Source organism: Protopterus annectens, chromosome 1.part1 (assembly GCF_019279795.1).
Source record: "Protopterus annectens isolate FY-2018-M chromosome 1.part1, PAN1.0, whole genome shotgun sequence".
Lineage (NCBI taxonomy): Eukaryota > Metazoa > Chordata > Ceratodontiformes > Protopteridae > Protopterus > Protopterus annectens.
In genome coordinates, this window is record NC_056726.1 from 1,544,143,838 (window position 1) to 1,544,157,717 (window position 13,880).

The following is a 13,880-nucleotide window of genomic DNA, read 5'->3' on the forward strand; positions in this document are numbered from 1 at the left end:
CAAGTGGACAGTGGTCTCACTTTCAATAACCACATCGCCACAACAGTCAGAAAATCCTTCTATGTGGCACACCTCATTACTAAGGGCTTTTCAACCAGAAAAAAGGAGGTCATTGTCCCACTGTACTCATCCCTCATTAGACCCATTATAGAGTATAATGTCCCATTTGGTATGTACCTCACACGACATCTGCAACAGCTGGAAAGGCCACAGAAATAACTCACTAAAAGAATCACAGACCTAAAGCAGATGCTATATGCTGACTGTCTAAAAAAACTCCAGCTATACTCTGTGGCATATCGTCTACTCAGAAGCGATCTCTGCTTAACATGCAAGGCCATGTCAAACCCTGAGCTGTTGGACATGCTCCACTTAAAGAAATCCCAATCCCTCAGAGCCACATGCTCCAGGGATCTAAACCTTATCATCACAATGAACAAAACATGCTGGAGGGATAGGTTCCTGACCCAGAGACTCCCCATACTCTGGAATAGACTGCCCATACATGTCAAGCAGAGCGCCTCATTGGCCCTCTTCAAAAGGAACCTTGATGATTGGATGGGAGATAGGAGATTCACCCCGGGGATCATGTCAGTCGCCCTGCTAGACAGGGGCCCAGAGAAGTAAATATTGTGGGAAGAAATTTCCAGGGAATTGTTATGGCTAGATTTGCATAGGCCTTAGGGCCAATAGCTTAGTACCAACCTATGAACCTATGAAGGGCAGAGGTGAGTAGTAGTACCAAAGCTTGACAGTGAGGCACTGCTGTCAGATGATACCAGACTTCCTGTAGAAGGGGAGATGGGAAGGGTTACTAAGAGAGTTGAGACAGGCTCAGCTTTCAGATCCTACATTGCAAGGCCTGAAGCAGGTAGCTAATGAGGCACCTAATTCTCAAGGGAAAGGGGAATCTGTATACTGGGACAAAGGGTTACTGTATAGAGAGTGGACTCCTGAGGGTATACTAGAAATTGAGAGAATACAGCAGATGGTAGTGCCTAGAGCCTATCATCTGGCACTTCTAGCCATAGCCCATGTTATTCCCTTAGCAGGTCATATGGCTATACAACGTACAAAGAGACATATTATGCAGAACTTCTAATGGCCTGGAATTTCCAGAGATGTAACAGGGTACTGCAGGACCTCTGTGCCAAATCGTAGGCAAGGCAGGAGACAAGGTGAGAGATCTTTGATGCCTTTGTCTTTATTGAGGAGGTATTTCAGAGGGTAGTTATGGATATTGTGAGGCCTTCTGAGTACTCCAAGTTCCACAGGCAAAAAGTATATCCTAGTGGTAGTAGATTATGCTACAAGATACCCTAAATCCGTGGCTTTGTCCTCTGTTATGGCAGAAAAGGTCGCAAATACTTTGTTAGAGGTTTTCAGAAGGGTAGTTTTCCCAGAGGAAATACTGACTGACAGAGGTGCCGATTTCATGTCAGACCTGCTGGCTTGTCTGTGGAAGTACTGTAGGGTGATGCACCTGAAGGCCATCCACAGACTAATGGTCTTGAGAGGTTAAACTCTACAATCAAGTCCATGCTACGGGCATTTGCAGACCAGTTTAAGAGGGAGTAGGACAAATATTTGCCCCATCTGTTTGCTGACAGAGAGGTTCCCCAGGTTTTTCACCCTTTGATTTGCTGTATGGGCATAGGGTGAGGGGGTCTTTAGACTTAATTTGCGGTGAGTGTGAATCTCACAAGGAGTCTGTTATGGCATATGCCCTAAACCTTAGGACAAGGCTCAGGGGACTCATGGGCTTGGCCCAGAAGAACCTGGCAGAAGCCCAACAAAAGAAAAAGGTCTGGTATGACAGGAATGCTCCAGCTAGAGAGTATGCTGTAAGGCAGCAGGTGGTGGTTCTCATTCTTGTCAGACAAGCTGCAAGAAGCTTGGGAGGGATGCTACAAGGTGGAAAGAAAGGTAAAGGATGTTAACTCCGAGGTGAAACTGCTAGGCAGGAGGCAGAGGCACAAATTATACCAGGTTAATATGATGAAACCTTACCATGATAGAGAGCCCTTGTGCTGAGTATTTGCAGTAGATTGCTGGAGGAGTCAGAGGGAGATCTGGTGACTGATCTCCTCTGAAAGGGTCAGACTGACACCTCAGTGGAAGGGGTAGCAATGTCCAAGCAGCTATCTCCTACCCAGGTGTAACAAGGAGTTTGGGGACATGTTGACTGAGAAACCAGGGTACACCCACCTGGTGCAGCTCCAGTTGGATACAGGACCCCAAAGGCCTATTAGGCAGGCCCTTTATAAGGTGCCTGAGAGGATAAAACAGACTCTGAGGGAGGAGATACAGGAAATGTTGGAACTAGGGGAAATTCAAGAGTGCAACAATTCCTGGGCCTCTCCAGTGGTGCTGGTGCCAAAGAAGGATGGCAGCACCAGGATCTGTGTGGACTACAGGAAATTAAATGGTCACATAGAGTCAGATGCTTACCCCATGCCTAGGACAGATGAGGGCCTAAACCAGCTGGGTGGTACCAAGTATCTTACTACCACTGATCTTACAAAGGTTACTAGCAGGTGCCCTTGACTCCCAGTGCTAGAGAGGTCAGCCTTTGTGACTCCTTGTGGCTTATGAGTTCACAAGGATGCCCTTTGGGATGAAGAATGCCCCAGCAACTTTCTAGAGGCTGGTAGATCATATCATAGTAGGAGGGTTTGCCCTTTCTTACATAGATGATATTGCCATTTACAGCTATTTCTAGCAAGAGCATCTTCAACATGTCAGGGAGGTGCTGGGCAGACTACAGAGGGCAGGGTTGACCATTAAGCCAACCAAATGTCAGGTGGGTATGGCACAGATCTCCTACCTGTGAGAGCAAGGAGTGGTAAGATCAGGCCAGAACCTGCCAAAGTAGAAGCCATTCAGGCATGGCTTGCACCTGTTACAGAAAAGCAGTTGATGGCATTCTTAGGGACAGCAGAGTATTACAATAAGTTTGTCCCCAGTTTTAGTACCATAGCTGCTCCCCTCACAGAACTGACAAGGAAAAAGAGGCCAGATAAGGTAGTGTGGACCACAGCATGTGAACAGGCATTCCAGGAGCTTAAAGAAGCTTTGGGAGGACTCCCTGTATTAGCCAGTCCAGATTACCACTAAGAATTTGTTGTGCAGGTCGATACTTCTAACCATGGGGTGAGGCTGCATTTAGCCAGATTTCTTCAGAGGGAGAAGAGCACCCAGTGATTTATCTCAGTTGTAGGCTCCAACCCAGGGAGGAATGCTATGCAGTTGTAGAAAAGGAATGTCTAACCATAGTGTGGGCACTGCAAAAATTTCCATGTTATCTGTATGGAAAAAAATTCACTGTAGTTACAGATCAGAAACCCCTAACATGGTTACACCAAGCCAGCCAGCGAGCCAGCAAAATGCCAAGTTGCTAAGATGGAACCTAGGGTTGCAAGCATATATGTCAGTGCAGCACCTCAGTGGGATTAGCAATGCCAATGCAGATGGACTCTCAAGAGAGGGAATGGGGTAAGGTATACCCAGATAGACCTAACCCTCTCAAGCAACATTTCTCAAGGGTGATTTGAAAAACTAGCTTGAGTTCTCCAGGGAAGGGGAAGATATGTGAAGGCTGCCAGCCTAGCTAGATAGAATTTTGTAAATAAGTCTATGTTATTTGTAAATATTAATATAATTCACAGAGTTGTTTTACACATGTAAAGAGAAAGTTATGTTGTACTGAGCTTCAAAAACCTAACTACAGTGCACCTTGATGGAAGAAAGCTGAAGCTGATAAAGCATTTTATGAATGTTTGATCTCAAAGCTCAGAGATAGGATGTGTGGGCTAAGGAGTTCTGTTTTCTTAGGACAAGAGTTAATTGATGGATTTTACATGTAAAATGTCTTATTGTTGTGGCTTCCAGCAGGTGCAGATGACACAAATAAATGCAGATTGAGTTTGAGAGCCTGGGAAACTAAATCAGAACGGTTAAGAATGATGTGATCTGAAATGACTAAGCAGTACTGTTATCAATTTAAGACTTTCCCAGAGAGAAAGATAAGAGCATTTTGGATTTTTTTTTCTGAACCTGAACACAACTCACCAGCACTCTGCCTTTGCTCTGTAAGATATTTTTTTAGAACAGTGATTTCTCTTAGAGATAGAAATAGCTAGATTAGTCTAGCTGTTTTCTATATTGATGTCAGACTATTCTACAGTATTATTTTAAAGCATTTTCCTGTGATCTCTGAACTCTATAATGTCATTATGTTGTAGTAAGATTTGTCGTGTTTTTATTAAATATTTTTAAACCTTTCAACTGTGGCTGTTGTGTACAGTTAATATAAGCTCTTAGAGAGCATTGTATATATTCGGTAATACTGTCCAAGCCACTCCAATAGCTTTAGCCCTGGGTCACACTTACAGTTTGGATAACAGTAATGTTACAGTGAAATTGGTCACCCTTTGGGAAGGGCCTTAGTTGCTGATGGTAGTTGGTGGCAGTAATTACTACCTTATAGCCTGGCAGGAGGGTCATAGCTGGAGAACCTGTGCCAGCCTTCCCCAGGAGTGTCTGTGTTTGTATATAAACACAATCTGAGTGTGAGTGTCAGCTACTTGGGCAGGGACAAGCACTCATTAGACAGAGAGGGTACTGGAAGGTTTTGGTTTGACTTCTCAGCTGGGATCTGAACCCTATAGCTGGTGTCACCATTTGTAGATGTAAATATTGCACAATACTAAACACTACTTCATAGTAGGCTGTAAGCTATTAAGCCACTTACTAGCTTGAAATGCTCATGTAAAGGTAGCCATTAAGAAAATCTGGAACTGCAACTAAGGCCTCATTGTGTTTTAGTGTCAACTCACTTGTACACAAGTAGCAGGCCACCTCCAATGTCTACAAAATCCACTAATAGGTCTGTCTGTGGAGCAGAAATAAAACATGGGAAAACTGAACAGTCCAAATCCAGAGTGAAGACCAAATAAGGCCCCATATACCACTGGTAATTACCTGTAATTTGTAAAATTGAAGCCAATTCTAGTGCCACATTGACAGCATTGCTTGAGAAAATCTGGTTAGTAAAATGATAAATGCAGGCTAAACAAAGCAGCACTGGGGACAGCAGCTAGTTCACACACTCACAGCAGAGGGTTCCCTCATTAGTCTTGTTCTCCCCTCACAGCCATTCCCATTACTCACTGGGACCCTGACGAGGTACACTAGACATAGCAGCATCAATTCTACCCCTATAACCACTCCTCCCTCTCCCCATAGGGTCCAAACATGGAAGGTAATTGTGTAATGCATCAGATAACACCCCACTTGTTCCACACCAAGCAGGTACCCGCATGACTGTGGCAGAGCATTAGCACTATAGTGTTGCCTCCTAGATGAGACTTTAAACACAAGTCTTTGGGTATAGTGGAAACCAGTCATTCCTCTACCAGCTCAGCCCATTGATTACCCCTGCTGTACAGTTAACTAGTGAGAGGGAAAGAGCCAAGTCAAGCATGCAGTCATGGAAGTAGTCTGTGCCCATTCCAGCCACCCAAGAAATAAAGGCATTCGAGGAATGAACCCTGACCCTAGTGGCCAAAAGAATATCCACATGCCCAAGGGCATCCTTTTTATCCCCATGGCATGCTTGCCTCCACAAACCCTTTGAGGTGTCCAGGACTACCAGTCCTACTTTGGGCAGTTCTACAAGCCTTGAGCCATAGGAGCATGAGGACAGATTTGGGCCACTATTCCTATAGGATACACAGAAATCTGCACATGCCTCTCACCCTGCCCACTTCTCAGAAAAAAAAAACTGAATCTCAGGAGATCTACCCCTGCATTACAAGTTGGCAGACTTGAGGGCAATCATTCCTTTCCCTTGATTAATAGGGATTCACTGCACCCTCTTGGATGACTTCAAGTGCAAGAGAGATCACTACCAGGGTTTCTAATTTTATGCTGGCATTACTGCCATCCTGGCGACTAAATCAATGCAGTTACTGTAGGTAATGTCACACTGAGGTTTACAGAGTGAAATGCTTCAAAGAATGTGTCTTGTACAAGTCAAAGGGAGGAGATGTATTGGCAGTGTGTGAAGTACAGTTAAATAAAATCATAACTGTAGATGTCCTTGCTTTCACCACTGCAATATGGGGATTTCCTGCTGTGAAGCCAGTCATCCTACTAGTTTACAAAAGCCTGTTGCTTTAAGGTATGCTGAATGTCACCTAACACCCCTCTGAGTCAGGCATACCATCCTCAGAACTTATTGCCACATAACAGGCCAAGGAGAACCTGCACATAAAAAGCCCCAAACACACTAGGGGGAGCAGTTAAATACTGCAGTGGTAAAGATAAGGGCATTTAGACACCATCCAACTTGTAATGTTTGGAAGTATGCACGGACATCCATCTAGCTGCTTCCAGAATAGAAACAATGTACAAGCCCTTGAAAAAGCAACAGAAGACACAGCTCTAGTAGAATGAGTTGTTAACAGAAGGCTTACCATGTAAATTGTAACAAAACTAAACAGCCTTTGAAATTCAAATAGAAATGGCTTGGAAACAGCCAATCTTCAGGACCTAGGATGACAGGAAACTGATATATTTTTGATGGCTCAGATTTTATTGGACAAGACTAAAGCCATCTAATCATGTCTAAAATATGTAGCTCCCTCTCACTGTCAAGATTGTGGAGAGGAAAAAAGTAGGCATTAGACTGATCAATTCACTTAACCACCTTGGGCATTGTAGTACGGAAGGACACCCTGTCCTCATGGAACAAACCCCCCTACTGGGTACTTATCTGTAGTGAGTACAGAAACAGGAACTGAAATTTAAAAGGATGGAGGCAAACAGACTGACAGTTTGGACTGGTGACAGGTCTGAGGATGCCAGGTCTGAATGTTACCTTTAAGCCCTGCACTATGTGAGAAGTTGTTGGGCAATATTCACCATACCTTAAGGTAGGCTTTGGTAAACTGGCTGGATAATGGGCTTCACTGATGTGAAGCCATAAGCTATTAATGCTGCAGTGGTGAATTTAAGGACAATTTATCTATTGCAGACTGGGGCATGTGCTCATGTCAGACAGTTGGATGGCATTGTCCTTTGGGAATAATGACACCAAGATATGCTTAATGAGTAACAGTTCAGTTAAATACTTGTGCTGTTATGGGAGGCTAGTTATTTAAAATCACTAGATGGTGACCAAACTGAACCACTTATTGTACTGTAAACCACTATCCCTGCCACCTTGAGGGGTTGGGCCAAACATGTTCCTAAACTATCCAGATTCACCATTTCTGGTCTGTTCAATAAAAAAAATTGCAGTTTTGACAAAAAAAGATTGTAGTTGCAAAACAAGGATAGGTGTTTTAGTTGGACAAAATGCATGCTAATGCCAAACCTGAGAAACAGAACAGGTTAAGTGATGTTCTTAAATCACCATTTATTCTTGTTCCTTCTCCACCCAGCATTATGTTCGGTAGATCCCCATTTTTGTCTTTGTCCAGAGAAGTACTAGGCCAGCTCCTAAATTTGAGCTCCAAGTTTAATCTGCTCCATGAAGACTAGTTTTTAGTCCATTCTGAAGGCAAATAGAATCTAGTAAACTCCAAGCTTCAGATATGCAGAGATCATAAACAACTTTAATAGCCAGTACTACATTCTATGCACAGCTTTAGAATAGAAGTGTCTGGAACTATCCCAAATGTCATCAGTAAAAACTGCAATACTTATTGGGAGGTTTGATCTTCATAATATTGCATACCATGCCAGTAAACTACTCTTGTAGCTACCTATGGGAAGATATATGGTCAAATATTCTGGTGTCTTTACTCAGCTAAAGAGAGTCTGTACTTTAATTGCACCACTCAAGTTTGAGGTTTCATTATTTTATTATCCATTTGTGTATCAACTGCAGCAGTCTCAATAAGTAGACTTGATTTGTTCACACACAACATCTGTCACTTTTTTGAAGTCTGTCTTGGCATCTTCGCCACATTTTTCAGCCATGAGTTCCAGCAGAATTGCACAAAGTATCTGAAAAGATAATGAAAAAAAATTGTTAGAAGCTAGTGTAGGAATTCATACAAAATTAGTTATATTAGCAAAACAATGGAACAAAATGTCAGTACGACAGTCTTGTTAGAAAAGGAAATTGGTTATTAGATTTGTTGTTTGGTGGCTCAGGTTAGTGTATTGAAGTCAGATATGGAGAGCACCAAGCTTCCACCCTGAAACCCATCAGTGAAGGTTCCACATTAGCAAAGGGTGAGGCATCTATGCTCAGTGTTTAATGTTACACCTCAGCATACTACCATGGAGCCCTCAGAATGTGCAGAGTCAGTTGTAGACGAGTGTTGGGAAATCATGCCACCCTTAATGCCAGCCTCATGCTGTAGACATGAGCTGCTGTGGTGCACTTAAAATTGACTACAACAGCAGCTCATGTTGCTGCCCTCTTAGGCCAGCTGAGGGGCACCCTCATACAGCCATCAGCTTTCACTCATGGGTGTTGAGTAAGGGGCAGTACTTAAATTTACCAGGGTAATGCACTGATTCACCACCTGCAGAACAGTCCAGGAAAATAGTATTTAAATACTTTAAAATGTGCATTTTACCCCATCATTGTAGGACAAGATGACTGCCTGAATTTCCAGATTTGCTTCATTTTATTGTAAATGATAAAAGGATCCAACTTGTGGGTGTGTACTTTTGTAGAACCTGTGGAGGGACAAGATAGCCATGATTAGGCATAAGCATTGAGATGGACATACAACTGTAAAGGGATTAAGTAACTGTTGGTCATCTGATATGACCTGCCACATTTAAAGTTTACTGGGCATCTTAAAACAGCTCATCTCACCACACCATAGCCACAAGAGATGGTAAAGTGAACAGCTAGACTTGTAGTTTGCTACACTGAATCACCCAGCTGGGAGATCACTGGCATTTTTTGCTTACATCCCCTGATTGACAGCTCACTTTTTGGCCACACTGGTGTAGTCCCCATACCACACTACTTGAAACTTAGTTCATGCAGGAGAACCAAGTTACTGGAATTGTGGGCTTACCTCAGTCACTACAGTACAGAACACAAACCATGTGATGAACTTCAAGTTGTTACAAACAAGGCAAAGCAGGGTTTCTCTATGCCCTAGCACCAGACTCCAATGTTTTCTAAAGTGCCCTTAGGACTGACTTTCCTTATTCTTCATCTTCTGATAGTGCAGATTCAAAGCCTCCAGCCACTAGTACTAGACAAATCACATCTGGACAGCAGTAGCTATCTGCTCCACCACCAGATAACATTTTGAACCAGAATGTTATTTGACCTAGTCCTTGCTAGGCAGTTTTCAGCCCCTTGGAAAGAGGATGGGTCAGCCCCAACACCAATTGCACAACTTGCCTTTGAGTCTTAAACTGTAAGGTGGGAGCGACAAATCTCATGAAGGGGAATAGTCACCCTAGTCTAAACCAAAGTCAGTACAAGTCCAATGAAGGGAGATCTTAAAATTGAGAGGCACTGTCTCCACAAGGCTAGTGGCTTTGGACTTGGTGGAATGCCCTGTATGTACACTACACACAAGTCAAATCCTCATTCTAGACACGTGGACACTGGAGTGCCACTATCTGTTCAGATTTTACATTTGAAATGTAAAACTCCCACTTTAAGGCCACAATATATCCAACATACAAACCTTCAAGCCTTGTTCACATGCCAAATACCATGCATACTCATGAGTCAGATTCACCACCCTCTCCAGCAAATATCCCTCAAGAATATGTAGCTTTATTTGGACATTAGCCAGGCAATTCAAGCATTCAACCTTCTGTTAATGCCCCACTTGAAACAATGGCACTGTGGGGCACATATACAAGCAGAGGTCTACCCTTGTCTGCATCAGTGTAAACAGAACTCCCAGCAAAGCAAGTTAATTTCTAGCTACTTGCAAGGTCACCTAGAGTACAAACAAGGTGGGCTCATCAGTAACTCAGCCAATCCCTTCTGGCTGACATGCTATTTACTTTTTGGCCGCTATAGACATTTTGCAGGTCTTGCAGTTTTGTAATTCTCAGCATAACAGACACATTGAATTCCTGAGACAGCTTATGGTGCCTTTTTACTGACACAAAGCATTGTCAAGTGACTTTTCAGATGTTAGGATACCCAGAGTATTGTTCAGACTGCTAGTTTATTTATACATTGAGACTCCCTACAAATTTCCAGCATTTTGGGGAGGGGCAGTTTAACTCCCCTGAAGTACATTTGGGGCTTAAAACTTTGACAACTTGCACAGATGCGTTTATACTATATACACATATGGCCAAAACTCACTTCAAGGAAAAACATTTAATATAAAATGGGTTTCCTTGCAAACACTTATCCTGTAGTAGACATTACAGCTATTCCAGTAAAGTTTGGATAGTCCCCATACAAGATGCACTATTCCACATTTGTTAGTGGTTAACTTCACTAACACAAATGCCTCTTGATACACAGGTTCACTGTTAATTGACAAGTTTAGTACTTAGAAGCTCACAATATCCATTGCACTTAAGTCACAGAGCTGTTGTACTGCCCACAAGTGTGCCATTGTTGTCTCCAAGGCAATCCAGGGTAGAAACAATTGTGCATACTTGGGTGTTAAGTCTAAATCATTTTTTCTGTTAAGTTTACATCATTTTAGCCTTTGAGTGTCTTATTGCTAAATTTCTGGAGTGAGATTGGATTCAGATCAGAATGTAATGCAACTAGTTGTGTTTCCAGAGAGACAGAGGGGCTTTTATCTCAACTGGGATTTCCTAAAACCGGAAAGCAACAAGGTCTCAAGTCAGTTTGAGCAAAACTATGGTGTTTTTGAAGTCTCAAAAACATGGTTGTACATAGCTTGCAGTATTTGAGGACCCAATGACTCCAGTACAGTGTTTGGAATCAGTGGGAGTGTGCCATCAGCAACATTTGAGCACATTGCGGTGCATGCTGGTGATGAACAGTTTCAGAAAAGTGGTTGGAGGGAGCAGATCAAAGTTGCTGTATGCAGAATTGACATTTGAGGCAGAATGAGCCATGAACTTAGCTTTCAATTCCTCCATTTCTTGAGGGCACATGAAATGGAGTACATACCAAGGGTTACAATGGCAGCCAATGGGAAATCAAAAGCAGGTAATGGATACTGGTAGAAATAGTGGTGCAGGTTAACAGCTTCAAGTACCTGGGAGGGATGGTTGACAAGGCAAGCCAGAATGAGCTGCATGACAGAGGAATGACAAAGAAAATGTAGGCGACAAAACAGTGAACAGTAGTACTACTGTATGGCACAGAATAGTTACAGAACCTAGAGGTGATGGACAAGTGCCAGAGATGGGCGATTGGCTTCACATCTGTCCCACAGTGCATCCCAAGCTTGAATAGATGCTTACATGCATCAAGCAGAAACAGATCACCTAGTACCACTGCCTTTTATTTTGGTAGGTGTGCCGGATGAAGTCCACTTACTAGAATCCACCTTCAGTGGTATGTCTGATAGGAAGTTAATTCTCACTTTGCTACTCTTACCCCTACTACTCCGACCGGAATTGTAGGATTACTGGACAACAACTTCAACCTTCCCTCATTAAAAGGTAATTAAGTATAAGTATTCGATTTAGAGGAAACTCTAATGCTAATACTATTTACTTTATATATCCCAATACTGGAAATTGAGAAGCTGAAAGCAAATGTTTAAGGAAACATTAGGGGTGCCCTCCAATATCTGAGCAGGTAGGTGGCAAGTTCAATACCCTTAGCCTACTTCAACAGGCTGTAATCCACAGCCACTCCATCTTAGAGACTCTGGGAACTTTTTTTGCCATTCATGCTCTGTATAACTTGACACTGAACCTAAATAGAACCTACGCAGGAGGAAGCACCTTTGAGAACTACATTAGCAAAACAACAAGTATTACAGTAGTTTCTGGAATAGTTCAGCCTTGCATATTACAAGGACATCCTTGAGCACCCATTGAGTCAGCCTGGGTGATAAATCTTCCTCTAGTCTGTGTGGGAACATGTTTTCCCAACACTAATAGGGAATGCAGTGTTTGAGGGTGTTATTCTGCTGTCAGGTAGCACATCAAGACATTAACCAAGACACTGGAGATGTCACACAAACAGGAACAAAACTAACAGTAACACTCACATTTAATCTTATTAATATGAATTTTAGCTGCATTGTCTCCTACAGTAAAGGACTAGTCACCCCCAAAATTATTAATTCTCATGCAGATTTTATTTGCTACAGAACAGACACAACTTACTTCAAATTCCTTTACATCCACTTTCAGTTCCACAGCATGCTTCTTGCCTAAAGGCTCAATAATAGCTTTTAAAGCATCCATGTTGTCCACTTGCTGTACCATATCATTCAGAGCAGACAAAACTTTCTTGCCATGGGTGCGAACTTCTGATAGGCCTTCAAGTTCTGTAACTGATGCAGTTCCTGCAGTGGACTGTAGTTCTTTGAAGTTTGTGAAGTAGCTCAGAGTATGTGGGTGCTCTTTGAACATTCTAGAGGAGAACATTAGAATATATATAATGCACACAAGTTAGTATTCTTTATTTTAAATGACATAACATTCAATTGAAGCAACGTCCACAGTAACAAGAGTTATGTTAATACTAGAGTACAAGGCAAAAGCCCTTCTTACAGTTCAGGCAAGCCAGATTCACTTAGCTCAAACAAATGAGACACAGAGGGTGAGAAGAGCATGCACAAGCACACCCAATAAGTCTGGAGCAGGGACTAGGGATTAGTATTTAAAAATCAGTGTCAGCAACTGTGAACAACACAGGCAGGAATATGCACCTACACTCTCCACTAGGCCATAATTAGTTCCTGCACCTAGTACTAATGAAATATACCATTACAGGAGCTTCATGCACCTCTCCATCCCTGAACATGGTTGAGAATTTGATGGGGGGTACCAAGTTAAATTCAGTATACATAAGGACCAGAAGGCATATTAATGGCCAGCACTATGAGCAAAATAGAGATTAGACTATGGAGTTATTTATTGCTAGTCTCATGAGTGGAGTTCTGGGTGGGGGTAATAAACCATCCATCATATCCTTAGGCTGTCAAATGAAATAACTAAGACAAGAAAATGATTTAGGTTAGGGCCATTTCTTAACTTTTGCTGGTAGGTGAAGACATTTCCCCAATTATGCCTCCTAGATTGCCTTGTAAGTCAATTAACCTAATGTTTAAAAATGCCCACACTTTCCTTTACTCCCATTATTTTTAGCTCGGCCTAAAATTCTTAGATTGAGAAGTATAAATCAGGATGTTTTTAAATACACAGGATCAACAACAAAAACTGAAGCATACCTTCAAGTTTCAGTTCATTAAAAAAATTACCTGCTTAATACAATTGCTCCATTATCCTCAGCATTTACATAAAATTTCTCCCAAACACCTCTAGCTTTCTGAATATCATCAGCAGCCAAAGCCATTGTTGTTCACTTAAATTGAAAACCAGGAACAAACTTCAAACAAATCCTGCTGAAACTATGAAGCAGACAATGCCTAGCTGGAGGTATTTATATAATTACCATAGTACTTCTCCAATGAGCTGTCAAACCTGCAGAAATAGGTAATTGTCATTAGTCAGGTAAAGGAAGTTTAACCCTTTCAGCACCAAACACGTTTGCTATACATATGGTCTATAGTACTACCTTCCCAGTCAGATTGCAAGCTGTATGAGAAAGGGGTGGGGCAGATGGTACCTCAGCTCCCTACTCTGGGGATGCAGATTGAAAGAGAACAGTTATGTATGGTAAGTCTGTTAAAGGGTAATATTAAGCAGTGATGAGACTTCTGGTGATTAAGAAAATGTTACTTCCTAATTTTGTAATAAGCATT

General features: G+C 42.3%; 1 protein-coding gene across 2 annotated transcripts; it reads right to left on the reverse strand.

The window, feature by feature from the left end:
- Positions 1-7,847: 7,847 nt before the first annotated feature.
- Positions 7,848-13,533, reverse strand: LOC122813838 (cytoglobin-1-like). Of its 2 annotated transcripts, XM_044086383.1 has the most exons (4): positions 13,377-13,533; positions 12,277-12,526; positions 8,598-8,700; positions 7,848-8,016 (listed from the first exon to the last, which is right to left on the reverse strand). In XM_044086383.1, exons 1-3 carry the CDS (start codon positions 13,469-13,471, stop codon positions 8,644-8,646), a joined length of 402 nt encoding a protein of 133 aa, XP_043942318.1. In that variant the 5' UTR covers positions 13,472-13,533; the 3' UTR covers positions 7,848-8,016; positions 8,598-8,643. The 2 variants fall into 2 exon arrangements, with proteins under 2 accessions (XP_043942318.1, XP_043942310.1); XM_044086375.1 differs by lacking the exon at positions 8,598-8,700.
- Between the last annotated feature and the right edge of the window lie 347 nt (positions 13,534-13,880).

Coding starts and splice junctions, on each gene's coding strand:
- LOC122813838 (XM_044086375.1), bottom strand. CDS start 13,471: ATGGCTTTGGCTGCTGATGATATTCAGAAAGCTAGAGGTGTTTGGGAG. Junction 12,527..13,376: donor GGAGCAATTGTATTAAGCAG/GTAATTTTTTTA, acceptor GTTCTCCTCTAG/AATGTTCAAAGAGCACCCAC. Junction 8,017..12,276: donor TGGATGTAAAGGAATTTGAA/GTAAGTTGTGTC, acceptor TTATCTTTTCAG/ATACTTTGTGCAATTCTGCT.